Genomic DNA, 27534 nt, shown 5'->3' with positions numbered 1-27534 from the left:
GATTATTTTGAATAAATTCTGTCGTTCTGATACAAAACAAAGGAGTAGCCATTGATTGTGTCACTAAAGAAATTCAGAGAACGAATGCATAAAAACACATTTCTCTTCGACATAATTTACTATAATTTGCAGGTAAAGTACAAATGACTCCTAACATAACAATGTCTCACCACCCTTCGTATACCACCCCGCCGCCGTGTACCTGCCTTCGATGACTCATTCGTTTTTATCGATAATGGTGTTGCGCCCGCGCAACATGCTCACCGCCCTAGCCGGGCCATGTTTTATGATCCAAACTGCACGGACAAAATAATTCTACTATAGGCCAAAAATTATTTGATATTCGCTTTGATTAATCTAGATACACTTATGGATCGGATGCAGAGAGCGTAGAGCCGCTCGTGGGAAACCTTGAGAGAGGCCTATGTCCAACAGTCTGTGGGCTGATAAACACATAGGTGAGCTTCCAGCCTTGAATCATAACGTAGCTTGGCGGCACATATAGGCACGAGGTACCTACTATTGCGAGCTTAATACGTCTTTACCACTATTTGTTTTTATTACCCGATGTTATACCTTCACAGCATACTCCGTTGTAGTCGAATAATTACATACGAATGTATAGTATCTTACCCGAACAGACATTGAAGGGGAAATAATTACCTATATCAATATCTTTATATGTATAATTTTACTGTACGTGTGTATGTCACTGAAGTTATCCATATCGGCTGGGCCGATTTTAATGAATTTTTGTGTATGCATTGTATGTATATTATAAAACTCATACTATTCTAATCTATCCATCCAAGTATGTAAGCAGATTCCAATACTAGCTACAATTTTTATGCGAACAAAATCATGTTTGACCCTTAGTCCCCATTTTATCAGAGATGCAGACATTTACTATGAAAAAATACAGTTTGGCATGTTTAAGTTTTTTTATTGCCCTTGTAGGCAGACGAGCATACGGCCCACCTGATGGTGAGTGGTTACCGTCACCCATGGACTTCAGCAATGCCAGGGGCAGAGCCAAGCCGCTGCCTACCGATCGATGTAGATAGCGGCTTTGTTTTGTCCCTGGCTTTAGTGTTCACGAGCGACAAAAAATACTTACCATTACGTGGGTCGTATTTTCATCTGGCTAAAATGGACTAAATCTGATATTTCGAATAATATCTCTACTTATCTTGTCCGAAGAATGCGAGTGGGATTCAAACAAAATTAAATATACATAATAATATAAATGTCAAGTTCAAAATTATTGGATCCAAATAGTTTTTATTTTAAATATTAAGTACAACTTACAAGCTTCAGAGATTGTATTTACAGTCACAGATATATAGTAAGCACAACAGGAAGAATAGAATCTCTATTGTTATATTCCGAGTTGTTATTGTCTATTAGAAAGAGAAAAAAAAAGGTTTTTATATTGGTATTCAGACGCACCAACTTAGTCCTATATACCTATTAAATATTAATTTCACATAATTTCTCGTGTATACGAGTAAATTATTTATCGACAGCCGTCTTTTTGTGTTTCAGTTTAATTTAAATTAGTATTGTTACAGATCTTCCGTCTGACCTCCATCATCTCTAAGATAGGTGATCTGGCAAATAAGTATAGCTGATATACATATTTCGAGTTAGATTTTAAATACTACAGAACCGAGACTTGGAACTCATGTCTCAAGGTGACTGGAGCTCGTCAATCCTTCTAAGTAATCTTTATATATCAATGAATTGCTGTTCGTTAGTCTCGCTAAAACTCGAGAACGGCTGGATCGATTTGGCTAATTTTGGTCTTGAATTATATGTGGAAGTCCAGAGTTTAAAAGGTAGATAAATATGAAAATGCTCGGAATTAAATAAAAATAACAATTTTGTTTTTGCTTTGATGTGTCCCCCGTCGAACGGATTCCTTTTGTTTGTTTTAAGTTTATTTTATACAAAAGCTTAGGTATTTTATTTATCGATTGAGGCACTACGAAGTCTGCCGAGTCGGCTAGTAAAAAATAAAATGTAATTTCAGAATTCGCATTTACATCAAACAAGAAACCTTACACCTTCCCGAAGGCAATGATTTTTTTGGTAGGGCAGCCGTGTTTTTTTATTTTATTTTAATTATGTACGAAATGAGAAAGTCATCGATTTTTATGTTATGATTATTCGATCCACAGTGCTTGATACTGCAAGATCTGCCGTTAGTGTTAATAACAATGATACGGTAAGTACTATACACTTCAGTTTAAATACCACGTATTCACGAGACAAGTCTTAATCACTGTCAATTTTGAAACGTATTCCATACAGATACAGTCGGTTTTTGCCTTCTTTATCCATATTCGTGCTATAGCTCACACTATTCCCGATATAAAACTAAAATATATTTTTTTATTACGCGAAACACAATGCCCAGCCACTATCTTCAAGATACTGAATCACACTATGATATCATATCTTTTTATAACACACAAACTATATTTTAATTATACTCACTAGGTATATACATTAATGTATAACAAACACGGTAAATAGTATTGTTAGGAACGACATTAAATTTGTCAACCAGCCAGAATCCGCTTCGTTATCGTTTTTAAAAACATTACAGAAAGCATTATTATAAAAGAGATAGAAAAATAATATTTTCGTCTTTAGTGTGTACGTGCGTCCGTGTCGGTTACTGGAGCCGAATGGTTAGGCGTTCGAGAATAATCGATGCGCAGTACGTTTCGACGAGAACCACCGCACCGTGCGAATGAAATATAAAATACAACTCAGTGTGTTGAGCAGGCAAGGCAGGCACTAGTAAAGTGTAGTATTCGGGCTGACAGCAGCGGTGCTTTGGCCGGTGGGGCGTGGGTCGCTGTCCTTGCCTTTGTGCACGCCACGCCAGTTCCCCTAGCAGTCGCCATCCGCTCCCGGCTGAGACGAACAAAGAATAACCAAACTTAAACCCGTTAAAGAAATCATACCTTTCCCAGCGTTTGGCTCTTGAATATGGGCACCTTAAATATTGTGAATAGAAACGTCTAGGAATATTATGGAACATTAATAAAATTTTATTCATAAAGATATTTTACAGGTTAGTGCATCTTTTTAAATCGTGCTGTTGGTTGATATATTGGGTTGTTAAATTAACATGCGCAATGGCGTCGGTCTGAAATCGCGTAGATTCTCCATATTGTGTCGTGACGATTGTGTCGAAACTTGAAAGTGTGTATCGCGATGAACAGAAAAACGTTTAAATGAGAACGACTACTAAAATGTATTAATTACGTGTACAAATTTCGATACATTAATGGTGGAAATATACATTATCATTTTATTATCGTACCTAATAAGTACCTAGTCAAATTAGGTACTTACATCATAAATCAGTGGAAGACATAGGACTTGTGGAAAACGTTTTGAAATTGTTTTAATACGATAGATACCTAGCGACCCTGTACAAAGTCTAAGTACTAAACAGGTTTATAATGTACGAGGTATAAGCACAATCAACGATAATAAAAGAAACTTGAAATTTAGCTATCTATTTATTAACCATTGTGTACTAGTAACCTATAGGTACTTATGAATAATGTAAGTGCAGAGTGCAGGCGTCTTATAATAAGAATTTTCCTGCATACTTTTAAACTAAATAGGTAATACTACAAAGGTCTGATGTAGCGTTTACATAACCTTTGTACAGAGATTGCCCGACGATCACTATTCAATTTTGTGCAATAGGTATCAAAAAATTTACCTACTTACGTATGATTTCGGTGTGATATGTCGAGTTTTTAATACATTTGAATCGAAGTTAGAAGTGTTTGTTCAGTGTTTTATTTTATTGATAATAATAGAATTAAACTTCAAAAAAACAAACCTGCTTCCTGAATCATCAGAAAAAATGGCAGATGCTGACTTTCAAGACAAATGTATTCAAATGAATAATTATAAAAAGTAAGTTGCTATAAAATTAAATAATAATATAATATTTTTATTCAATTAAAAAAAAATCTTTAATACCGGTGTAATTTAGTAAACGAAGCCTAATAGTAATTAATATTAAAAGCAACTTATGCAACATTCGTGGAAGACAATATCCGGTACGTGGCGTCGCGCGCGTCGCCATTTTGTCGACCAACATTTTAGTGCAAGCCGCTTCAGTGGAACAACGAACAACATACAGTCGACAGTCGATCGAATTTCCTAACGGCGTCCATCTTGTTATGCAGAAATAATATTCTCAATGGATCGTGTATTGCTTATGAATATTGTGCTTAGAAAACAAAACAACTTAAAAATTGTTACGTATTCGTTGATAGTGTATTAAGCTTGGCGTGAAAGGTAGGTTTGTAAGAATTCAATTCGATTTCAAACATTAATCTATTATATTTATTTAAAATTATTTATATCAAATTATCTTGAATAATGCAATTTTCCAATACCTGACAATGAATTAATGTCATCTTTCTGTTTTTCATTTTAATGAGAAGCAATTATTTGTTATGTGTCAAATATTAAAATATACCTATCTAGGTACAAACGTCCCAAGTTATTTGAGTGCCCTTGCAAAAGTGATCCAATATAGATACTTCGCGGACGTAACAAAACATGGCTCTTTTATATAAATTACTTACAAATAAGAGTTGCAAACGCTCTGAAACTGGTGATTGATATCCTAAAATCAATTGAGGTTGGTCTAAGACTTATTTGAGATTACATATCTCGTCTACTCGTCTATCGTACGATCGCCATCGATGCAGAGTTGATGCCCTTAAATCGTTATGATCGTCCACCGTGGTTATCCAGTTCACACCTGCCTTGTTTAAGAATTACCTAGCGTCATGATGCCTTCAAACGATGTTTGAAGAGTTCTCGACGGTAGGTAGCGTCTGGACGATGCCGATTAGACTGACCACTTACGATCAAGAGGGCTGTATGCTCATCTGTTTCCGATTAAAGAGAAAATTAAACGGTTTCTGATTTGATATCTGTTGTGGGTAATAATACATTTTTTCTTTTAACAAAGGAAGATTGTGGTTCTTGACACTTTTCTGCAGTGTCAGTATTCAAGAGACGCTAGTGTCCTCAGTCAAAGAAAGTAACATTCAAGTAATTAATAAAATGATCAATCATATTGTTTTAGGTACTTATATATATTTATGTATATAGGTACATTTCTCTGTATTGTTTTTCACTCGTCAATTTGCTTCAAATTAGGAATACGAGAATAACAATGTTGCTGTTCCCTTTATTCCTCAAAAACTTAAGCATAATATATTTTTTTGTTTGTAAGCTTCACGTATGCTAGGAATGAATGATATGCCGTTGCCGTTACATAAATTTTGTATTTTTTTTTTTATTGTGTTAATTAATTTTTAATACCCGTACTGGTGTACGTGATTTTTTTCTGTTTTAAAGTAAAAATATATTACCAATTATGAGAAAATATCAATAGGAATGCGAAGTATACAAGCTTCGATGAATCTAAGTAATTACTTGTGATAGTTGGCAATAAGGTTAAGAATGATACGTATTCTGTTAAGAAGTTAATTTTAGTTAAATAAAATAAAATATAATAAAAATAGATTAAAATAGGTTGATGCCATAGATTTTGGCAAAAAGGCGAAGCGTAAAATCATTGATCCCAGTTTAGGTTCTTGAATTTCCAGCAGTAATTCGTTGTAGGTATACTTGTCTCCTGCAGAAATACATGTAAAGATACTTTTTAATAGATATAATAATCTAACTTAGAAATCTAGTATCCTAGCTATTTCTTTTGTTAATTTAGTTAACTTCTCAATTGACATCGATCTTAATTAAATTTGTTCGACAACTTATTGATGGTGGGACAGTCGGTATTACAATATAATTGTTGAGAGCTCCACCTCATATCCCAAGATGGGTGGTGGTTTTTAAGTTAAGATGGTCCTGAATACCGATAAACAGTGTGCCGTTAGCTCATCTGCCCATTAAATTAATTAAAACCATAGCTTAGAGGCCGCAAAACGGACTATTCTATAAATACCTACCTCGCCTAACGAACATATAATTTGATCACATCCACTTGCAGTTCTTCACCGTTTTATTTTGTGAGAACTGTATGTAGCCGGAAGTCGAGATGAATAGACGAATTAATATTTAAATTGGTTTTCTCCCAATAACCGCATTGAAAACCAATTGTTAATGGAAGGAACGTGAAATTCCACATTCTCGTAAATACCGCGAAATTTGACTGATGCTGATACAGACATAAGTATGCTCGATTACGTCCATTGTTTTAAATTTTTTGGCACTTAATGTCTTTAAAAAACTTAAAGATTGCTATACAAAGGGGGTACCCGAATTACGAGAAAATTAGTGGGGTGGCATACATAATTAAGACTATAAAACTAGTGATAGAAACGGTGATAACTTTTTAAATAAGACTACTATAAAACTAGTGATAGATACGGTGATAAAAATTTAAAAAAAATACATTACATTATTAAATACATAAATTTTTTTGTAAGTGAATAGGCTATAAATATGCATCCTCGCTTAAAAAATCACTTGTTGTAATTTTTGAACTATGATGGAATATTGAAAAATTGCTATTAATTATAGACATGGAGCTAAGCTTGGTTAGTTTTTAATTTATTTCCACAGAAATAAAGGGTTTTCTGAAACTTTACAGTAAAGTGTTTTGCAAAAATTCACACAAGACAAAGCGTGCGAGAGCAAGTGCTCAGACGGGAGGGGAGAAGTTTTCTAATAATTGAGTACCTCAAGGCCTCAGAAGTCAGAAAATTGCTTCGTGAATCGATCCTACTACCTTATCGGAGTCGCGTTTCACTGGGAAGATCTAATGAGAAACTCAGAGGGCCGACGCTCTAGGCTTAGTGTCACGTCCAACTCTTCGATAAGTCTTTAACGAATAAAGTGCGTATGGTTTGACTGTTACTAGTAGCCTCCAACAGCACCGAGGGATGAATCGGCGCGGATTGATCAGTATTGAAGTCAAAGCCGCTTGTAAAGGAGACGCTCGTACAATTTGTCTAGAGAGAAACATGAAAAACTATTCGGATAACCGCTTAGAAAGTGGGCTCCACGGAACTCCACGGTACTTTCTGAGCGCTATGAAAAATCCTTCTTCACATAAGATCTGCACGTAGTGCTTAGTTACAGGCAGCGGTGGTTTGCCTGTACCCAGGCATTGCTATGACTAGGCAAGAAATGCTGTAGTATTTCAATCATGTATTCACCATCTTTAATGGGTTTTTTTTGTGACTATGCGATTACTGGTGACCCGGAGGCCTTTCCAGTCTAACCACGGCAGGTGGGTGAGCAAAGGCTCAGCCACGAGGGGCGGGATTTGCTAACAGCTGCCCGAGCACCTGCAAAGAGGACCTAACAACTCAAGAGCAGCTTCTTCGCGAATGGCTCTAGTATCGAGTCGGAATCGCGACTCGCTGAGAAGATCGGGCGAGAAGCTCAGCTTGCTGGTGTTTAGGTTGCACGTCGAACTCTGTCGGCTACCGGAGTCCCTAAGCCTACTCTTCATGTTAGAGCTAAAGGCGTCTAATGCAAAGATCTAATGGATCCTTTAGGACAATTTTAATCTCTTTGCTGTGAATTGATACTTGTTCTTCCATTGTGTACTGAATATGGAAAATTTTTGACTTGCTGTCTGTGTACCTTTGTTTAATTTTTACTTTCTTAACACGTGAGCCTGTGACGTTCGGTTCGTGTGTTTGCCTGTTCCTCTGAGGTTATAATGTATTTTAACACAAATAACTTGTCACTATTATTGTGTGACAACAATAATGTGTGCCTTTAACAGCTGGCGGATATGTACGTTTGGAGAGTGTGTTTATCGATTAGCGCATGTAATAATACAGTGTCTTTCGTAATTTCGCAAGCTATCGGTAGTATATTTTTGTGTTGGTGTTATGCCGCTTTTTCCGATGTTTTTTTTTTTTTTATTGCCTTTGTAGGCAGACGAGCATACGGCCCACTCGATGTTGCTTGAAGTGTACCCTTATTATGATTGTGTTTCTCGATTGACTGTACGAGACAGGCTAATTGGAGACTTATTCATCAAGGCATTTTTGTAACACAATAATTCCGTGAACTGAGTTTGATAAGGTACCAATATTTTGGAAACTATTTAATACGAACATACCGTAATAAGAATTTAGGGTGGGTGTTTTTTCCTTTCTGAATACATAATTATGTAGCGTTTGCTAAAATCTTGAATGGCGAAGGCATAGAATCGCTCAATAACAAAACCTTATCATATTTAATTATGTTGCGCAATTACTGGTAGATAATATCTTGTTGTCGTCCTCAATCATGAGTTTTGTTTTGAGTTTTATGACAGTCGTTATTTCAATTGTACTTTGACCCCCCCTCTCCCACAAATCAAAGCTGAGCTCGTCCACCCATCTAAGTAATAAAAAAGGGTTTGATATGATTTTGTACCACTTATGGGTTCTGGTTTGCCCTCTACAGCATATTAATGTTGAGCATGTCCTCCTGTCTCTTCGTAACAAAGTAAAATATGTAAACTTTATAAAACCGCAACAGAAGTGATACTATAGGACGGAACTGTGCTACTCTTAATCGATGTAACGAACTCGTCACTGTGGTACTGGTGGTAGGACCTCATGTGAGTCCGCGCGGGTAGGTACCACCACCTCGCCTATTTCTGCCGTAAGCAGTAAAGCGTTTCGGCTTGAAGGGTGGGGCAGCCGTTGTAACTATACTGAGACCTTACAACTTAGATTTCAAGGTGGGTGGCGCATTTACGTTGTAAATGTCTGTGGGCTCCAGTAACCACTTAACACCAGGTGGGCTGTGAGCTCGTCCACCGATTTAGCAATAAAAAAAAAGTGGAACATTCACAAGGAAAAAACCTTGAGTAACTTATTAAAGTTGCCCGTGAAGCTCTCTAAAATACCGCTGTCACTGTTTAAACCTATGATTAAAATCGTTTTTGAGTATTTTCAAAACTTTCATATTGGTTTGAAAGCTCGTCTAAAGAATTTGTCTTAGTATCGACAGACTCAGGAACGCGACATCAAAATGGCTAACGAAAGCTAAAACCAACATATTATGTATTATAATTTTAAAAGCGTAATAAACATTTGCTCATACACATCCGTCATTAGTACGACGAACTCTGAACATAAAAAGAGTGCTTTGTTTTACAACATTGATAATACTGTTCATTCACTTGACAGACGCAGGTTTGTAAGCGTATCGTGGAGTAAAAGGCTATTTGGTTTAAGCGACATTTTTGCAACTTTACAGGATAACCATTTTTAAATTTGGAAAAAATTGACAAAAAATACTTCAGCTATTTGCATGGAATAAACATAATTGAAGTTCAATTAAAGACATCAAATTTTTTATAATTATTATTAAATAAAAGGCACCTCGATGGGGTATTAAGAAAAATGTCGCTTGAACTTGAGTCCTTTCACCCCTCGATTATGCTTGATATTTATAAATATAATTATGTAAGGCTAACATGTATAAGCCGCGGTGAATTGGCCGCGAAAATTAAAGCATTCGAAAATAGGAAAAAGTAAATTGAAAACAAAAAACACAGGATTAAATTTCGTATAAGTCTTTTTAATTATGTTTATAACCCGCGAAAACCAAAGAAATTTGTTTTTATTAAACTATTATTAAGCTATATAATTATCTGTATTTCTTATAGAGATATGTTTGTTGTGTTTACAATTAAAAAAAAACGCCTATACTGAGTAGGGTTTGATATGGGCTCATGAATGGAGTGGACAATATTAACTGGAATAGAATTACCGACTTTCTTTAACACACAAATAAATTCATAATCTTAGAAATGAGTGTGATGTGAATGACACAAAGAAATGAAATACATAGTTTAATCTCGAGTTATTTATACGTTTTAAAATTCTCCTCGTTTTAAGAACATTCTAATAGAGACATTTCAAAAATAATCCTAGCACAAATTCAGGATCCTCAACGTTGATACGACAAATAAATCGGTGATATGTATTGAATAACGTAATTGCTTACAAGGTAGTCAATTAAGAAAAACCACATTACTCATAAGAAAGCATTACCATAAATAAGCATATTGCTTTGCATGACCATAATTAATTTGAAGAGTTTTCTTTGATTACATTAGATATTAATAATGACCAATACATCAATGCTATTATCGAGTGTTGTTTTATTGTCTACAACTTTTGTTATTGAAATTGGCGGTACTGTAACATTGTAAAATTTGAAACATTTTTGAGTTCTTTGAATCAAACAAGACTGATATGTTATAGGCACTGTTAGAATATTCTAAAAGGTATTGTTGTTGCAGTCGGCGAAATGGCTTCGGCTTACGAGAAGAAATTCGCGGAGATGAAGAAGTACATTCCGTTTCTGGAGAGCATGATTAAAAGGCTCGAAAGCACGAATGCCCTGTCCGCGAATCCTAGACAAGCTCAGTTGGACAAAATAAGGTCGCTGAGGGACCTTTTAATGGATAAAAACAAAAGGTTTGGTGTAGTTTATAATTAGGCTTCAATTGTCATGCGGTTATTGCTTCATTTTAAACAAAAAGTTCAAATTTATATTATCATTTACTTACGGTAATTCCGTTTATAAAAGCACCAATTTTATAAAATTTATTGTATATAGTTAATTAATCCCACAATATTTGCAGGATGAAGATGGAAAACTTGTTAAAATGTGAACAGGTTTTGATTAATCTGTACTCAAAAGTGGAACAGGTGAGTTGTTTTGTAAGTTTTTTTTTATCTAGATAAAGATTTGTTGAATGTTTTCCTAAAACGAAATTATAATTTTAGAAAGCTTCCGTGCCAAAGGAAAAGCTTCCAGAATCACAGTCTCCTAATTCGTCTAAAGAGAATTTTGATTCCGCAAGATCTAAACTCAAAACACTATCGAGTAAACTTTTAAAGGATACTGACACCCTACCGGAAATAGCAAGAGCTAGTGAAATTGAAGAAGTCTGTACACCAGGAAGTAAAGAACCAGCTCTTTTCCAAAGACGACCAAATAAACATTCTCCATCTCCTACTACTTCTCAAGAAAACAAGTCTATGTCACCACATATGTCAAAAAGCAAAAAAAAATATACTCGAATATTGGTATCACCTGATTCTAGTCCACGGAGAAGAAATGATAAATCTCTAAATAAAGAAAACGCGATGTACACACGAAGGTCTCCACGCAGATCGCCGAAGAGACCACATTCACCAGTCAATAAAAAGAGTGACCGAAGTAAGTCGCCTAAAGGAAGTATCAGAAATAAAAATTTGAAAGATTTCAACATAACTTTGAAAGTTCCTCAAGAAAGTCTCAATTCTTTAAATACCAAAGATATTTTATCAAGGATTATTAATTGCAGTGACGGAGATGTTGATATTAAAACGTTGAGAGAACTTAGGACTCAAATCCTAGGTGAGTTAAAGCAAACCGGTGGGAATGATGACATATCAGACTTAATATTAAAGTCATATAAAAATAAAAAAATAAAAGAGAAACGACAAGAAGAAATAGAAGAGGGTGAGCTATCCGATAGTGAGAGCGAAGCTATAGAAAACATATATGGTAGCGTGGTTATTGTTGATGAAAATAAAAAGACTGACAGTCATACAACTACTTCAAAAGAAGAACCCCGAAAAATTCAAATTTGTTTGGTTTTTAATTCTGCTTTAGATGAAAAATCAAAACAAAATGAAGAGGCTGAAAAAGCAGTAGACTCTTCCGATTTTCAAATATACAGCGCGAATGAAACCGAAAAACAATTGCTTGAAGAACGTAAAAACGAAATTTCCCAAAAACTTTTAAAAGAAAGTGAATACGTAAAAGAACTTATAAAAGAAGAATCTAGTTCTCTAAACAAACCTGTTAGTCAGATTATAACTGCTGACGATGGAGACGATTTTAATACTATACAAGAGACTGTTAAAAATAACCATAAAAGGGATAACAAACATGAAACTTTTCAAAATATTGCCAATCTCAAAGACGTTTCTATAAGCGATAGTTCTAAACGCTCTACAATTGTTGATTTACGAAATAATGATTCAGATCAAAAGGACATTGAAATAATTCATTTAAAAGATGAATTATGTAAAAAATCAGATAATCTTACCAATACAATTTTAGAATCTACAAAATCATTTAGAGCTAATTTCTACAAACCTTTGAATGATGAAGAAACTGAAGAAATTAAGAGCAGTTCCAGAGGCGAAACCGAATATATTTCGAACAAGGACTGTGTGAACATTGCAAACACTGAAAACAATTCATCAGCAATAGTATCAGCGACTCTTGATCGACAAGATGATGCAGTGCAAATACCTCTATTAAATGAACCAAGTGTAGAAGAAGCTATTGCTGACAAAGATGTCGTGTCTCAAATAGACATTCTTCAAGCGCTGAAAAATGAGATATTAAGTGAAAGTATGAATATACAAAGTCCTGAAATTGAAACCCCGTCCTTACATCAACCGAAACTCATAAAAGTTTCAAAAAACGGAGACTTAATGCCTAGAAAACGCATATCGATTGAGAAGTACAAAGAAAAGTCGATTCCATCACCATTCGTTTCTTTGCAAGATAGTCGACTGTTCATGTCGAAAGAGGAAAGTAATAGAAAACAAAGCCTTAAATTGACTGATAAAGAATGCGAAAGATTCCAACTACCAGTGAAATCATTGGTTGATAATATAAGTTCCGAAGAAGAGGAAGAACCTAGTGAAATAACAACTGATGAAATTTACAGTGATCTCGCACCAAAATCTCCAGATAACGAAATCGACTTAAATTTGGACCAAACCCAGCCTATAATAATACCCAGTGATCCCGTGAAGGTAGTAAATCATGAAAGTACTCAATGGGACATTGATATGCGAGAACTTCCTTTGATAAGTCCAAATACATCAAATATCAATTGCAAGCTAGCTACTTCTCAACACAGTGATATAAAACTAACCAGCAATGAGAAGACATCCACCGATTCTAGAACTTGGGATGAAATTAACCAAACAATAAAAGATAGTCCTAATTCTGTAAATTCCGACAAACAACAAGGACCATATCCAAACGTCGTACACAATTTACTTCCAAGTACACCAAATAGAAACCCCAGTATGACTCCAAATTCTAGAACTTATGAAATGACTCCTAATTACCAGCCATTTGAATCTGGAGATAGTGATTCTAGTCGTAAACACGTATACGCCTCTTCATTTGGATTCTACGAAGGCAATGACTCAAGAGGACAATCCAATGGTACACATAACCTTTGGGGCAACGGTACAAATAGACGTAAATCTCGCTGGGCCGAGAACGATGAAGTGTTCAGTAAACGGGATGAGGATTCCAGAGGGAGCAATTCACAAAAGGATTCTAGTTACAGTATTTCTTATAACCATGATAAGTACAAGAAAAGCGGAAATCCAAAATATAATCCAGAAAATAGAATGGAAAGCCCTCGACCATTATTATCTTTATTCGGACGACATGATGGTCCTAATGTCAATAATTTTAGGAAGTTAGACCCGATCAATCCATTAGGTTCTGACCTTAATAGATTGGAATGCCCTACGACCCCAAGTCATCCGTTTGGCCGACTTGAATGTCCAGGGACTCCCGCTCACTATTTCGGTAATAACGAATGTCCTCAAACTCCAATTCATTCATTTGGCAGGCCTGAGCCTCTCATAAAGCCAGGGCATCCGTTTGTTCGATTAGAGTGCCCTTCTACGCCTAATACTACATTTGGTAGGGTTGATTGCCCAATGACGCCAACTCACTCGTTTGGTAGGACTGATTGTCCTCCGAATAAAAGCTACCCTTTTAATCGCTCTGATGCGTCACATAGTAATTTATTCGGTAGATCTGAATATGTTCAAAGTGACTTCAATAAAACATTTTCTAAAGACCCCAGACTAAATAGAAAACAATGGATGCAAGATACAAATTCTAAATATAATGACAGGGAACGAGGGTATAAGGATAGAGGATTTTATCATGAAAGATCTTATAATTCATACAAAATGTCATACGATGGGGCAGAATCTTACAGACATTACGATGGGGCAGAATCTTACAGACATGATAGAGATCAGAATTCGTTAAGAAATGACCGAAACAGATATTCAAATTTAATTTATGATCAACCGTATCGTTCGTCCTACTCACGGCGAGAAAGTGGTGAATTTTCAAGAGATCATGATGGCTTTTATTCTAAAAATCGCAATGGCAATTTATATGCATCTAATAGTCGAGCAAAATCTACCGAAAGAGAATCTAGAACTGATTTTAACAGCGAACAAAAGACTGGAAGGCATCACATGAAAGATAATCAAAGAAATATCGATTTTAATTCTTCTGATAATGTAATGGCTATAAAGTCTTATTCAGGGCGATCGTTTACTATTGATACAAGTGTGAATGCATCTTTCCAAGAATTTATGTCGAAAAAAGGATTACAAATTAACGAGTCGTCTTTTGATTCACGTAGAAAACGTGCGGCAAGTGTTGGTCGAGATTTAGGAGCGTATTCAACGACGTCGGGACGCGACTTGCGTGGTGATAAATCATTAATTCGTTCTGTTAAATCCCACAATGTTACTAAAAATTTGTTTCCAACTCAGTCTATTGATACGAAAAAAGACCGATTTAGAAGAGCTTCCAGTGTCGGTCGCGACACAACAGGACGCGACGGTCCTAGTAAAACTTTCCAAGAAATGAAAGATCATTTCGAACAATTTAAAAAGAAGATTGAATTAAAACAATGCCAAAAAACAGAAATAATTGAGGCTCGAAAAAGTGAAAAAGAAGTTTCTCCCAAGACTACACCAGAAAGAGTGTTACGTAGTAAAAAAGATTCTTACGAAGATCGCCGAGGAAAGTCAAAAAGTGGCAGCCTGCCTTACTCTCCTACAAAAAATCGTAGGGACCCAAGAATGCGTCGTGATGATAAAGACTACAAAAATAAATTACGGAATGAGAACCGATACAAAAATACCTATGGAATTGTGTATTCTAGCGATAATATTGCGAAGGGTGCAGTCTTGGGTTCTGGATATGGTGTAAAAAATTATAAGATTCCCAAAATTAAAAGAGTTCCAGAGGAAAACGAGACGTTAAGTAATGAAAACAAAGGAAATAAAAGCGATATTGCCAAAAAAGACACTGAAACGTCTAAAAAAGAGGAAGTTACTCTGAAACAAAAGGTTAAAGACTCATCTTTTTCTAAAGATCTAAAAGTTAGTGATTCTGAGGATAGTACATCAAGCAAAGATACTCAGATGACTGACATGATAATAACGAGGTCTCGAAAGAAAAATATTAAAAAAGAAGATCTTAAAGATGAAAGTGATCTTAAAGAAGAAGTCCAGTCAAAAGATTTAAAGCAGGCCCTTGTTGATAATTCTGCTCCTGAATCGGAAACAACTATATCAGAAAAACATGATAATGAATGCATTCAGTCCAAAAATCGCGATGAAAATTTTAAACATATCAAAGAACCCAATAACGTTACAGATAATTCTAGCACTGGATTTGGTTCAGAAATCTTGGATCTCAATACAGAAAACATTACGTCAGATTTTGTTATTGATAGTATTAATGTTTTAATAGCTAATTCCTGTAATGAAATTTATACTCCTAAAAATGAAGATACTGTTGATTTCACTGAAGACATTATTTTCGAGAATATGCTAGATAATATTACTGACTCTAATCAAATTGTAGATCGGTCATTTGAGGACATTGACGAGGTAATACGAAGAGATTTGAAGAAAACTTCAGTATGTGAAAATGAAAATGAATTGACCACTTCAAACAAAGATAGTGAAAATGCCGAAGATCTTGATTCAATACAAAAACCTGATGAATATGAACAGTCTTCCATGATTTCAAGTAAAAATGAATGTAGTACAATAAATAAAGAAACTAATAGTTTTCTGTTATCCCCAAAAAACCACAGTACAGTAGTAGTAGAAAAAAATGAACTAAATGTCACTTTAAAAGAGGACGATAATGCTAGCAGAGATGCAATCGTTTCCACTACAGAAGTTGAAGAAGATATTTCTAAAATGGCACCACGAAACACAAATGGTCAACCAGATGAAAGTGACATAAGCAATGTTTGTTCTACGTCTGATAATCCAAATACTGAAAATTTGCACACTTCTAAAGAACAAAGCCTACCTGATAGCACTAATGAAGTCCACGTCGATGACAATTCAGACGTATCGTCGTCACATATTGAAATCAATTCCAAAAGCTCTGTAGAGTCTAATCAAAAACTAAAAGACACTGTACCGCCCATTGACTCTCTTGGTAGTATTCTGACCCTTTTACAAGATAAATCCAAGATAAAGGAATTGCTGACTATGTTAGACGATGATTCAGCTGAAAACGAAAAGATAAAAAAGAAACTTGAAAAAATAAGCCAAATAGTATCCGATGAAGACACGAAAGAGGATGAGCCCAACAAAAACACAGTGAAAAAAGAATCAGAGGACGCTGTTGAAGTGGGTCGAGACTTTAACAAAGAAAAAAATGTCCTTGATGCAACATCTGTGACAGAACATAGTGCTGAAATAAAAAATGATGAGATTGTAAATGTGCCAAAAATAAATGAAACCCCCACTGCACAATGTACAGAAATATTAAGCGAGAAAGATAAAGAAAATGAATCTGAAGCTCTTACGAAAAAAGAAAGTATTGAAACGACAGAAAATGTCTCTGTTAAGAAAAAAATCGCAGGAAAGAAAGGCAAGAGAAAACTAAGTAGGAAATGGAAATGGAAAAAACGAGTGACTAAATCGATCCCAGTAAAAACTGAAGTAACAAAGTCTAAATTAAAGAAGCCTTCACGAGAACTGTTAAAACTGCGTGAAGACATAAAAGAGATGTTTACTAGCGACGATGTTCTGAATGCAACCGGCCTCAGAATGTGTCGTCTAGCAAAATTAGTTGACGAAAAACAAACCAACTCTAACGATGATCTGCAAGCTTCGAAATCATTAGTGCCACGAAAGCTTAAAGATGCGAAAGATGAAGAACAACCCGTTGAAAAACCGACAAGAAAAAAACCAGGACCAAAGCCAAAACCAAAAATAAACGAAGACGAAACTAAATCAAGGAAAATCAAGACATTTGGACCAAAGTCCAAGACAAAATTTGTTCAGAAACGGGAAAATTTAGATCCATATGCATTTGAATCAGATTCCTTAGAATCAAGTACCTTTAAGGGCAGTGATGATGAAGACTCTGGAAGCGATCCTAGCTCCGATAGCTCATCTCAAAGTTTTGGCAGCACTGAGGCCCTTGGTGAGATTAAAAAGAAAATCATACGTAAACGGCGTAATGTTTCAGCATCGAGTCTCCAAAAGAAAAAAAATAAGAAACCAAAGTTGGATGAAAAACAAACAGATAAAACACTTCATAATGAAACTGCTGTAATTCGAAAAGCTACTAATGTAATGGACAAAGAGTGCTTTACCGATACATCATACTGTTTTCAGAGCAAGTTGACTATTTACTCTTGCCGTTTGTGCGAGTATTCCGGTGATGATATCGTGTGCCATTATAAAAAACAGCATCCGCATACTGAAATCCCCTTGTCCAGAATGGATCCATTGACTACAAAGAAGGCAATAGAACAGTGTGCACGAATTAATTTCCAAATAATTAAACAAATCGAAACTAGTAAGTATGTATGCAGATTTTGTTCCAGGGAGTTCGCTAAGCCGAAGGCTAATTTAGAAGCGTTTTTCTGGCACATTGTTAGTATGCACACCGGAGAATATAAGTTACCATGTTCTGAATGTGTCGATAAGCCTTGTTCATTCCAATTGGATATTCCGCCACCGCCCACAGAGAACAAAGGCCAGCTTATTGGATACGTTTGTAGTAAATGCAATTTCACACAGATATCTATAGAGAATTTGAAGATTCATGTAGTACTACGTCACAATGATGAGCACACTGAAGTCTTCACTGTGAATCTCGCATTGCTCTCTAATAAGGCGTTTTCTGAACTCTTGAAACAATTGACGACGTTAGAAAGCGGAGCAAATCAAAACGGTCAACCGAATCGTGTTTTAAGAAGCACTCGTTCGAATCAAAGTTTTGAGGTCTCAAGGAAGGAAGATAGAGGCAATGACGACGAGAACAGCAACGTTACCATTGAGGACAGCGCGATACCATCCCCATCTTTAGGGACCGTTCAATCTGCGCGTAAGCAAAAAACGAAAATGTCCGGTGGTATCCAGTCAAAAATAAGATTTGAGAGCGAGGATGCTGTTGAGTCTTTGGAGAATATCAAAATAAAAAAAGAGAAAGACAACGTTGACGGTGAACTTTCGAACTTTGGTGAAATTTCGGCAACGCCTGCGGTGGATGGTGTTCCGAGCTCTTCGCCTGTTGTTACGGATTCACAGCTCGACATGCCTTCTGCGGATATAGTCGTCACTCCCCATTTCAAGATTAGCTACAAAGAATCGGGAGCTAAAGAATACGTTTGCTGCATTAACGGAAACAATCATTACAAAATACCCCTTTTAATCTCATTGAAAAAGCACGTTCAGTTGAAACATAAAGAGCCATGGGATGGTTATTGTTTCATGTGCAAAGTAATCGTTACGTCGCAAGGTGTGCACCAATTCAAGGATTGTCTACAACATTTCTTAGATAAACATGCAGATGATTTTCCTGTATGCGAAGAAGCTCCTGATAAATCTACCCAATCTGAATCATCGGATAGTCTTCTAACACAAACGGAAACTATTTCTGCCGTTCCTAAACCTTACATAAACGTGCGACCTCTAGCGCAGCTGATGTCGGGTCCGATCGAGGATACGCAATGCAAATCACCGCTGCCCATAATTGAGAATGTCATGAGTTTGGGCGATAAAAGTGTTCCGTTACCTCATTTCAGTCCTAATTATCCGATAAAAAATATTAAAGATATTCCGAAAACGCCAGTCGTGGAGTACGAAGAATGGCAGGCGGAGATTATGACGAAAAAACACCGTGTCGTGTTGGAAGCGATGATGGATAGGGGCAAGCTGATTAAAATATACAAATGCGCTGGTCGTTTTTGTTCGTTCGCCTCCGATAACGTTGAGGAGGCGTTGATGCACGCGTCTACCCACCAGCGGATGGGTGGCGAGAACGCGTTGTGTTGCTCCTACTGCGATTTCAACACGTCGAAGAACGGGATCGATTTAGTGATGCACGTGTTCAAGTCGCACGGCGCTTGTCAGTACTGTTGCGCGTTGTGCTTCTACAGGGCGGCGGCTAGTCAATCCGTGGCCGCGCACATTGCGAAAGCCCACAAAGATGCAACAAAGAATGGGAACATCCTACACTCTGCAAACGTCTCGCCGATTGCCGAAGACTCGTCCAATCTGCTTTCACGCGAAGAAGCCGTTTCCTTCTATTTATGTGGCCATTCCGAGACGATAGGTTAGTAAATAGTTGTACTAATTACGTTACGTAATGCGAATGAAGTGGGAAATGACTTTTTGGCGGGAACGCGAGGAGTGAAGTTGTGTGATTTGTTTTATTTTGTCTATTTAGTGTTTCTTCAGATTTAAATGTGTAATAACGGTGGTTTATTAACTGTTTAATATCTGTGAAAGTGCACAAATGCGGGAAAATGAAACAAAACCGCTAGACGTAACTTCTCGGGAGCCTCCAAAAAGTCAACTGAAAAAATCTCAGTAAATGACTACCGTTTTACTGAGATTATATTTCCCATATCATTTCATTTAATTTCATCCCAGTTGATTAATGTCTCAAATTAATCATCTTCATTTCATTTCCCTCCATATTATCATTTTTCATAAAAATAAGATTATAAATTAAAATAAGACATGACCTAAAGGTCTTAGTTACCAGATCATAAAATCCCTTAAAAAAAAAGAAGTGGGAAATGAAAATTGGGTATTCGTTCATTTCAGGTGACGTTAAGACTACGTGCAGCTTCCGAACGTATACTGCGGCAAAGTTTTGTGACCACTTATATGAACAGCACACGGCTCCTTACTCGTGTGGGGTGCGTATTTTATTTCCATAAAAGATTATGATTATTTTTAAATTATCACATTATTTTTAGCAACTAAGCTAATACCACTAATATATTGTAAATAATTGTTATTACATTAAGGAACTGTTTGCTAATCGAACTGTCTTGACTAGTCTCGAAACGAGGTTTCTAGAGGATAATCAGCGGTAGGACAAGAGGTCCTCGCGGGTAGGTACCACCACCCTTCCTATTTCGGCCGTTACACAGTAATGCGTTTCGGTTTGAAGGGAGGGGCAGCCGTCGTAACTATACTGAGACCCTAGAACTTATATCTCAAGGTGGGTGGCGTATCATATTATATGAGTCGTCTATTATCAAAGGTGGCAATCTGTGCATTTGGACAAAAAAATGTTATTGATATGTCAATACAGATTGATTTGAATATAATCGTCTCCTTCAAAGAATACGGTTCAAAACCTGCATTAAATAAAGGTTAATACTTAACCTGTTATTTATCTAAGATGTCGATCAGAAGAGTTTTGTGACTGCCAATGGAATACAAAGTCAATAATTCGTTTTTCTGATTTACCAATAATTGTCCAAAAGTCACATAGCCGGCTTTGATAATAGTCGACTCATATGTCCTTTTTTTTTTCATTTAGATTTGCAGTGAGCTGGTCACAACGGTGGCTCAATTGGTGCAGCACATGAAAGTTCACAATATGGGAATGTATCAGTGCGCGTGGTGCGTCTACGGAGCTGATTCGGAAACCGACATTATGTCGCACTCGTCGGGAAAACATCCCTTCAAGCAACCGCAAGCTTACCTACGAGTGATCACAAATAAAGTACGTCCCTATTTGTATAGCTTAGACGTTAATTAGTAAATCACTAGTGACTTAATTAAACAAATGATTGTAAATAGACATGCTTTAACAAAAATCGACTTACAGCGGCTCCCCCACCCTTCAAACCGAAACGCATTACTGCTTCACGGCAGAAATAGTCAGGGCGGTGGTACCTACCCGCGTGGACTCACAAGAGGTCCTACCACCAGTAAATATGTATATGTAAATCGTAAAATCGATAATGTGGGTACACGAACAATATTGTATTATTATAATCTATTCTTATAAATATATTCATTGTACAAATACGTATGTCTTATTTATATATAAATATTAACTTATTGTTATTGTTGCTTCGGTAAGGGTGAAAACTCTTTAAAGACGATCTTTGTTGATATTTCAGGATGGCTCGAATGGATACAGGGTTCTTCCGTTAGCAAATATGAGCCAAGGTAAATTCAAGATACCCACAGAGACTGTCACGCCAGGTCCCCCAGAAGATCCCGTCAGAGAAGCAGAGAGATCTTTGGACTTGGAGAAACTCATCACGCACATTGATTCCGTTACACAGTCGCAACCATCACGAGAAGATGTTAGGAACGATGAGACCGATAATCTCACCGACACAAATTCGGAACAGTATGAACAAGCTCAAGTCGCCGGTCCAGTATCGTGTTCACTCAGTGAAAATGCTGACGGTTCACTCGAGCCGCCTATTGCTGGACCAGCATCACCAGCACCACCAGTGGTTCCACCTACACTCAAAACGGAACCTCAGGACGAACCGTCCCCGACGTCCTCCAAGGACGCTGAAGTCATCTACTGCTTGGATAGTGACGAGGAGGAGGACACTTCGCACACCGCCGCTGAGACGTCGCCCCGACGGTCATCGATCGAAAGCATCAGGAGTCGCTCGCTATCGACGGCCTCCAACGCCGACTCTAGTGCCGAGGAAGACTACGTGAAGGTCCCAAAAGCAGAACTATGTCGGTGTCCGTACTGCAAATCCCTGTTTCGGACTATGGCCGGGTTCAGGAGTCACGCTATAGCGTGCGGAACGAACGCCAAACTCAAGGATGTTCCGTGTCCACACAAGAGATGCACGAAAGTGCTCTCTAGTGTTCAGGACATTATCTCCCACTACGACATACATCACAGACTACACGCTATGGGTTCTTCGAAAACTTACATGTGTGGGATATGTAATCAGAGATTCCTGACCATGGTCACTACAAAGAAGCACGTGAGATTACACCACAACACTGAAAAATACGTGGTCGAGGTTATCAGACAAGGGCTCGTTCAGGTTTACACGGTCCGGCCGCACGGGGCTATGGTGGTGGCAGACAGAGTACCTTCAAAGAGGAAGCTCTCGGTCGACGCGAACAAAACGAAACGTTTCGGCCCTCAGGACGTGGGTCGATTGCCAATAAACCCCATACTCGACAGCTTCGTGTTCTGTTCGCTGTGCGAGTTCAGCACCAAGGTGCGGCTGAACATGGTGCGGCACTTGCAGCTGCACGCCGAGCGGCAGTGCGTGCCGGAGACCCAGCCCGTCAACCCGGTGCCGCACTTGGAGACCAACGAGAAGCACTTCGACAGGATGGTGAACCTCGCGTCCAGCTCCACGCTCAACCGCACCCCCGACAAAGTGAATCGGCAGGACTCGGTCAGCGTCACTATACCGGTCGAAGCGGCGACCCGCTACCCCAAGTACGTCCCGGAGCGACAGCGCTACGTGTGCGGCGCTAAGGACTGCACGTACATATCGCTGGACGAGGACATGCTGAGGCGCCATTGGGAGGCGCTGCATCCGGAGTGCACGGACTACCTCTGCGCCCACTGCCCCCCGTTCCAGTACTTAGATACCACCAAGCCGCTGACGTCGGCGCGTGTCATCGGCCACTTGAAGATGCACGAAGCGACGCTGTACGCGTGCTCCTCCTGCTCGTACTATCACTTCAAGCGGCAGGTGCTCGAGAAACATTTGGACAGTCACAAAAACGCGCATATTATAACTGTCAGAGAGGAGTCGTCAGTAACGTCCGGTGCGATAATGCCCCCAGCCGTGGCACCTACTATGGACCTCAAGGCCTGGCAGTGCGGCCTCTGTCAGTTCAAATGTATGCTGCGACCAGAAATCGTGGAGCACTGCTCGAAGCTGCACCAGTCCAAGATGCAGTTTAAGTGTTGTTACTGCCCTTTCCGGACGTCAGACGTTGAGAATATCGTAAAGCATCAGAGCAATGCCCACCCTACCAAGGAAACGGACGTGTTCTATTACTTTTATAGGGAGGGCTCGTTGCCGGATGACGCCGACGGCACTCCCAGGTGGAGGAAGCAGCAAGAGAGAATGGGCGTATGCGAACCCGAAATAAAAAGTGAGGTTGGTGTGACGTCAACTCCGCCGCCGACAGGACTAGAGCCGCCGCGACCAGCCGTAGACCTGAACATTGTCAAACAAGAAATAACCGAAGACTCAAATGACGAGATCGAATCTATGGACCAACTGTGCAAGATATACGGCCAGTTCAGTGAGCCGAATGGCATCAAATACAAGTGCTCTCTCTGCCGAGTTGTCTTTGAAGATACCAGAGAAGCAATGCAGTCGCATTTATTCGAAGAGTTGAAGTATAGAAAGTAAGTGACATAGTATTACTGAACTCGCGGTTGCAACTACCACATTTTTTTTTTCTTTTTCTTACATGGGTGGACGAGCTCACAGCCCACCTGGTGTGAAGTGGTTACTGGAGCCCATAGACATCTACAACGTAAATGCGCCACCCACCTCGAGATATAAGTTCTAAGGTCTCAGTACAGTTACAACGGCTGTCCCACCCTTCAAACCGAAACGCATTACTGCTTCACGACAGAAATAGGCAGGGCGGTGGTACCTACTCGTGCGGACTCACAAGAGGTCCTATCACCACATACATGGAACTCATTAGTCGTAGCAATGTCCTTCACAATAATTACCTTACCCCTCCCACACTTCTCGTCCCCAAGTTTTCCTCTAATCTGACGGTGGTGACCCCTACCTATTTCTGCCACGCATTCGTGCGTTTGTAAGGACAGTCATATACTACTGTGACTTTGGTCTCATATCTCATGGCGATTGGCAGCATTTACATTGTATAAAAAAACTAAAATGATATATGCTATAATTGGTTAAATCATTTTTTAGATGGGGATGCGGATTGTGCTCTTACAAGGCGTTCCACAAGCTTGGTCTGAACGACCACATGACCTCCGAACACAGGAGCCACTATCAGGAACCAATACAACTACCGAAGAACGCCAATATCGAGAACTGGGTCCAAGGTCACTTGGAATACCAAACGGACCTCATCGAGCGCAACAAAGAGAATTTGAAACAGCAGAAGGTACTGGTACCGAGGGCCGAGCCGAGACCTCTGGCCGCGCCGCCCGCGGATGCTGCTGAGAAAGCCTTGGAGACCGAGGACTCTGTAAAGAAATACACCGTTGAAGATCTAGAGAAAACGTTTGGTAGCTTTTGTACTCCGTCTGAGATGCAGTACCGATGTCCGAAGTGCAACTACACGGTGAGGGAGGAAGCCACCATGCGGGAGCATCTGGAGGGCGAACTGTCCAAGATACGGTAAGTGGCGCACGGGCATTGCTTAATTTCTTATGTAAATGCTTTTGTAGACTTTTTGGCGGGAACGCGAGGAGTCAAGTTGTGTGATTTGTTTTATTTTGTCTATTTAGTGTTTCTTCAAGTTTAAATGTTTAATAACGGTGGTTTATTAACTGTTTAATATCTGTGAAAGTGCACAAATGTGAAAAAATAAAACAAGGCCGGTGGACGTAACTTCTCGGGATCCTTCAAAAAGTCCACTGAAAAAATCTCAGTAAATGACCACCATTTTACTGAGATTATATTTCATTCCATATCATCTCATCTCATTTCATTTAACTTCATTCCAGTTGATTAATGTCTCAAATTAATCATCTTCATAAAAATAAGAATATAAATTAAAATAAGACATAACTTAAAGGTCTTAATTAGCAGGTCATAAAATCCCTTAAAAAGACACATCGACGCTTGAAAGGCAAACGTGACTAAGCGAAAATGGGTGAACTTTACAGTAGACTAATTTAACTTGAAAAAATAATAATTTTAATGAATCTAGCTGTAGGATTGAAATGATTTTAATAGACCTAGAAATATATATTTTTTGCGCATCGAATATATGCTTTTGTATACGCAAAATCGCTGAACGGTATTTTGATGCTACTTGCCGATAAACAAAAGCTTAGCCTTTTAAAACTATAGAGCCTATTGGATGTGTTTACAGATGGTGTTGCAGTCACTGCGCGTCGCACTTCCAGACCTACCACGAGGCTCAGTTCCACTGCAAGAGTCACGCGGGTCAGGCCGCGCGGCCCGTGGAGGCGGCCAGGGACCCCGCCATGCGCAGGGAGTGGGTCGCGCACGTCATCGCCACTCAGAAGGTCTTCCTGCACCAAAGCACCCCCGCTCCCGGCCCTAGCGACGAAACGAAAACCGCCCTGCAACTAATGGAGCCGGACGAGAACTCGCTGCTGGTGGTGAGGTACGAGGAACGCGTGCCGACGCCCGAGCAGACCCCGCCCGCGCCCCAGGACAGCGACGAAGAGAAGCTCATCATAGACGAGCCTAAAATGCCGAATAAAAACAAACCGAAATCCTGTAAGCACTGCAGCTACTCCACTAAATACTCGAAGGCGTTGCGGGAGCACACGCTACGTCACTACGGGCTGAAGCCCTACTCGTGCGGGTACTGCGACTACACGGGACACCGCCCCGCCCTCCTCGCTCACCTGGACCAGGCGCACCCGGGACAAAAGCACAGCATTAGCTCCATACAGGTACCAGATCGACCGCCCCTCAATTTGAACTTGAAGGTATACGGTAAGAAGACGATTGCCGACGAAGCCAACAAATTGATTTGTCTGATTTGCGAGAAGACTGTCCTGGAAAAGGACTCGGAGACGCATTTGCATGATAATGCGGAGGGGCAGTTCGCCAAGAAGGGAGATGTGGTCGTAAAGTGTGGCATCTGTCTGGCCCTGCGTAAGGACGTGGGTTCGCTACAGGAGCACTACTCCGCAGCCCACGCTGGAGCCACTATTATCAACTATGCCTACTTTAAGCTGCAATGCGATTCTAGGGACACTCATCACTGCGACTACTGCAACAAACGCTTCCGGTTCCTGATGGATCTGAGGTCGCACCACAGCGCCGTGCACAGCACCCTCAAGTTAAAATACACGACGACCTCCTCCCTCCCGCCTAACGAGGAGGTCGAGACGCTCAAACGCAAAACCAGCGAAGAGTCTGCCCAGCCGCCACCGAAGCGCGTCGCCAGGAAATCTACGACCAAACTACCCAGAGTCAACGCTGTCGCTAGGAAATCGACAACCAAACCGCCCGGAGTCGGAGACCAGCAGTACTCGTTCTATGGCTCGAAGCCTCCCCCCGCGGACCAGTACGCCAACGTGACCACCATGATGTCGTTCTGCAACAGCCTCATGCCGTTTACCGTTAAAAAGCTCAGAGAAATCATAAAAGTCGACCCTAAGGTCGTCCTCAAGGACATTCGAAATTGAGAGGCCATTTTGTTGACAATCAACTGCCAAAGGACTTTTTCATAGTATTAGAGCAGAGAACTGTTATAATTAAGTGATATTATTTATATAAAATAGAGAGTAAAACATTTTACTACTTTCCAGTAATTATTCTAAATACGAGGACTTTATTGGGTCCTTCATTTTAGGGCAGAGTCTGTGATTGTGAAATTAGTTTAAGTTTAATTAAACAAAAAAAAAACATTTAGCATATTATTTAATTTTGCAAGCATTTATAGAATAAGGAACTGTCTTTTTGTTTTTTTTTTTTGTTCTCAAGACGAGGATTTTTGTTTGTTTAAATTTTAATAGTTTAGTTTTTCATTTTGTGTTTTATGTGTCATCCACGAAAAGTTTTATTTGTCTCGATTTAAAATTGAAATTGGATGTTTTGGACAAGAAAATGATTAGAAACACTGAATAGCAAAAAAAAAATCATTTTGTAGCTATATTTATAGGCAGGATGTAAAATATGCCATTTGATTACTTTCTAATAAATGTATTCTGATCATTTTTTATTTTTTTTATCATTAAAGTGGCTACATCTGGAAAAACGTAGCGATGTTGCATTTCTAATCTCAGGAGACTCGGTCTCAGATATTGCTAACACTAGTCTTAGCAAGAGCAGTGCTTCGCAGAATCTACACTGGATTAGAAACGCGACCCACTGAGAAGATCCGGCGAGACACTTTTTTTGTTTTATTGCACTTGTAGGCAGACGAGCATACAGCTCACGTGATGACGAGTGGTTACCGTCGCCCATGGACTTCAGCAATGCCAGAGACAAAGCCAGCCAAGCCGCTGCCTACCGTGTAGTACTCAGTGGGCTGTGTCTATGGGAGCAGCTAATAATGTTATAGCAATAAAAAATCATTTTGAAAATTAATACTCATACATTTTTAATATAAATCTTTAGGGGTAGTGGTGAATTGTCTTGATAATTGCCGAGTTTTTATCAATGAGCGAACACGTAGATAACATTAATTAAAAATTCTGTCGAATGGGGAGCTAGAGTTC

General features: G+C 38.8%; 1 protein-coding gene and 1 long non-coding RNA gene across 5 annotated transcripts in view; one reads left to right on the top strand and one right to left on the bottom strand.

Annotated features, from left to right (window-relative positions):
* The window catches only part of LOC105842061 (uncharacterized), a 38657-nt gene extending 34658 nt beyond the window's left edge, over positions 1-3999 (bottom strand). For both annotated transcript variants that reach the window (XR_009975165.1, XR_001139857.4), the window contains exons 1-2: positions 3872-3999; positions 320-2925 (exon numbers count right to left, since the gene is read on the bottom strand). This is a non-coding gene — a long non-coding RNA (uncharacterized LOC105842061). The remainder of the gene's footprint in view (positions 1-319; positions 2926-3871) is intronic.
* LOC101742695 (uncharacterized) lies at positions 2780-27028 on the top strand. Of its 3 annotated transcripts, none has more exons than XM_012692726.4 (9): positions 2780-3085; positions 10337-10514; positions 10682-10748; positions 10827-19476; positions 19974-20068; positions 20701-20886; positions 21290-23526; positions 24071-24505; positions 25206-27028. In XM_012692726.4, the coding sequence occupies exons 2-9, from the start codon at positions 10345-10347 to the stop codon at positions 26497-26499; spliced, it is 13134 nt and encodes a 4377-aa protein (XP_012548180.2). In that variant the 5' UTR covers positions 2780-3085; positions 10337-10344; the 3' UTR covers positions 26500-27028. The 3 variants fall into 3 exon arrangements, with proteins under 3 accessions (XP_012548180.2, XP_012548182.2, XP_012548181.2); XM_012692728.4 differs by having other exon boundaries at positions 2923-3948; XM_012692727.4 differs by lacking the exon at positions 2780-3085 and adding an exon at positions 4202-4335.
* Positions 27029-27534: the final 506 nt, after the last annotated feature.

This window comes from Bombyx mori, chromosome 16 (assembly GCF_030269925.1).
Source record: "Bombyx mori chromosome 16, ASM3026992v2".
NCBI classification, from domain to species: domain Eukaryota; kingdom Metazoa; phylum Arthropoda; class Insecta; order Lepidoptera; family Bombycidae; genus Bombyx; species Bombyx mori.
Note: the sequence above shows the minus strand (reverse complement) of the source record. Positions and strands in the feature narration are given on the sequence as shown.

Excerpts from the sequence above, each read along its gene's own strand:
- LOC101742695 (XM_012692726.4), top strand. The coding sequence starts at position 10,345 with ATGGCTTCGGCTTACGAGAAGAAATTCGCGGAGATGAAGAAGTACATT. Across the intron at positions 10,515-10,681 it reads TTAATGGATAAAAACAAAAG|GATGAAGATGGAAAACTTGT; the intron begins GTTTGGTGTAGT and ends CAATATTTGCAG. Across the intron at positions 20,887-21,289 it reads TACGAGTGATCACAAATAAA|GATGGCTCGAATGGATACAG; the intron begins GTACGTCCCTAT and ends TTGATATTTCAG.